At 38.8% G+C, this 2753-nt stretch overlaps 1 protein-coding gene across 1 annotated transcript; it reads left to right on the top strand.

Annotated features, from left to right (window-relative positions):
• Window positions 1–193: 193 nt before the first annotated feature.
• On the top strand, window positions 194–2734 carry LOC117121088 (the record flags this gene model as incomplete). The annotated part of the gene is made up of 4 exons (XM_033266192.1): window positions 194–934; window positions 1374–1546; window positions 2293–2523; window positions 2725–2734. Coding segments are annotated over exons 1-4 (856 nt in total), but the record flags the coding sequence as incomplete, so codon positions are not given.
• Between the last annotated feature and the right edge of the window lie 19 nt (window positions 2735–2753).

Below are 2753 nucleotides of genomic sequence, written 5' to 3'. Positions count from 1 at the left end.
GTGTACCTCCCAGAAAAAATACAATCAATTCAAGTAACTTTCTTTGAAAGTAGCTATACTCTTTAAGCCCCTCTCCCACTAGGGGTTTTTCAGCATAGGAGTTACAAGAGTTTGCCGAGTGGCTAGCTCGGCGAACTCGGCAAAAAAACTCGTAGGGCGATTCGGGAAGCTCGGGGAGAACTCGTACCTACTCGTAGAAGCTCTGAACTCGTGGCGCCAATTTTGAACATGTTCAAAATTAGCTCTACGAGTTGACAACTCGTAGTAAACTCGAAGGACTCGTAGGTAACTCGTGGAGTACTCGGGGTACTCCTACCTAACTCGCCCACTACTCGGGAAACTCGTCGACGGTTTTGTCACCCACGAGTTTGATGCGAGCACCCCGAAATGAGTACGAGTTAAGTACGAGCGCACCGAGTTGGCTACGATCACCAGGAGCATTTGGTAGGACTTGATTTCGTGATACACGTGGCGTGTCAACACAACAACAATATGTCAGCAAAAAGAAGCAGAACTAAGAACATATCAAACAAAATGAAGGAGAGAGGTATACCAGATGCTTCTGACACTGATACGCAACTTGTGGTGGAGGTAGATGTTCATCAGGAAGATACTAGTTACATACAGGAGGACCTGGATGTTCAGGACGAAGAGCACAGTATGAATCAAGACAACGATGAAACTGCCTCGAGCCCTAGGAGCCCTAGCCCTCCGCCTTCAGCTGTAGATACCTCATCAGAGAGGCCTGAAGATTCCAAAAAAAAAAAGAGGGAGCGGGCTTATGCATTCACCGAACAGGAAGAGGCGGCCATCGGGGAATGGTATTGTGACAATAGCTGTTTATATAACAAAAGACACAGGGACTTTAAAAATGCTGACAAAAAGCGCCGTCTTATGGAAGAGAAAGCCAATTCATTTGATCCTCCATGCACTTGTAAGTTTGAAATTTCAACAAACAAAGTGTACGCTTATAATTTTTGGTAGTAGGACAGTATGTTTATAGTACAAAAATAATGTTTTATATATTTACATTATAGGTGAACATAATTGTCTGCGACTAGGTATAGGCATATGACTGATTTAAAGTTCTATACTTGTTTAAAATTTTCTTTTATTAATACTGTATAGGGCCTACTAGTTTATAAACTAGGCCTAAATATATAGGACTGTAGACAAATTAACATGGCTATAAAATAACAGACGGTATAAATAAAACGTTTATTCAATATTTTAGTTGGTAATGCACTCACAAGCTCTTTACATGTAGGTCTAACCGTTAAATATACGTATACATGCATCCATGAAATAACTGTAGGCCTATAATAATGAAAATATGACGCAAATTGTTTACATAATTTTGGGGTTTTTTTCAGACAAGCAGTTGAAAATGTTTTTAGACTCCATGAGGTCCCAGGTGGGCAAGATCACCAAACGAAAGTCTGGCCAAGGGACACAACTGATGTCGGACCGTGATGCATGGGTAGTTCAAACCTTCGGCTTTCTGGAAAAACACATTGTCCGGATCCCAAGCAGGCCTACTGCTAAGGTGTGCTTTAAAATGCAATGCGAAAATAACATACTGTTAATTATTTAGTTTTTACAAATGCACAAAAAATAGTGCCATTTTTTATTTTACTGACATATACGGTAGATAATACGTTTTACAATTGTGCAAAAAAAACTTTTTGACAAAATTAATGTAAAAATAATCATCTGTAATTATTTTTCTATGTCCACACAAAAACAAACAAATAAAATACAAAAAACAATCTGGAATTTTTATTTGGGTTTGCATGTTTAAAAAGATTAACATTTCAAAGTGTAAAATATTTTTGTATTGTCTATAAATACTTTAGCCAAAGAACCAAAAAAGGATGAACTCTAGGTTTCATTGTCATGTAGATATGTTCGCATCTAAGTATTTTAGTCACATGCAATGTTGTATGTCACAATAAGTTGAACTCCTCTGGCAATCTGAGCTGATTTGACAGGAATCATTTCCAAAAACCATTTCGAACTTGTGTCATGAAAACCTGAAAATAAACAAAAGTATTCATAATTAACGAGACATGCCCTCCACTGTCTTGAACAGGGGTGGCGCTAGCGGGGTGGGGGGCGCCAGGGAGAGCTTCCTCTCCCTCCAGTCGGGGAGAAAAAGCACAATTCGTCGGGGAGAAAAAAATATGTATGTATTTTCTACATATTAGTAGACTCTAAAATCGATTAAATAAGCCTTTGAAACCCCTAAATTGCCAAAATTTTGAATGCTAAAATCTATAACTAACGTTACAGTTCCCAGATATTAAGACATCAGATTCCATGGCCATACCCAGTGGTGGTGATGATGACGATGATGAGAAAGAGGAGGAGGAGGATAATCGTCAGGGAGATGCTCCTCATGCCATGGAGACAGTTAGCACAGATTCGATCTCTGATGAAGCTGGGACCAGGGGAAAGGTCAAGAACAAGAGCAGGCCAAAATGCAAGGCTACTAAAACTAAAGAATCTGAGGTGCTCGGCAAGGTGAAAATTGCTTTTTATGTTATGTCGTGATACATTATTATCTAGTGACAAATTGATTTTATTGAATTGCAACTTCTTGCTGTTTATTCATACAATTCTGAAAGAAAATGAATGGACACATGCCTTTGTTTGATAACTTAATATCAGCATAGCATGGTGTATAAATAACTAAACCAAAATTGTTGTTGTTTTGCGTTGCAGTTACTGACCCGTGCCGATGAATTGGCCAA

This window comes from Anneissia japonica, unplaced genomic scaffold (assembly GCF_011630105.1).
Source record: "Anneissia japonica isolate Jap-2015-1 unplaced genomic scaffold, ASM1163010v1 scaffold64553_len2739_cov101, whole genome shotgun sequence".
Taxonomy (NCBI): Eukaryota; Metazoa; Echinodermata; class Crinoidea; order Comatulida; family Comatulidae; genus Anneissia; species Anneissia japonica.
The sequence above is the reverse complement of the archived record's forward strand: the minus strand, read 5'-3'. Positions and strand labels throughout refer to the sequence as shown.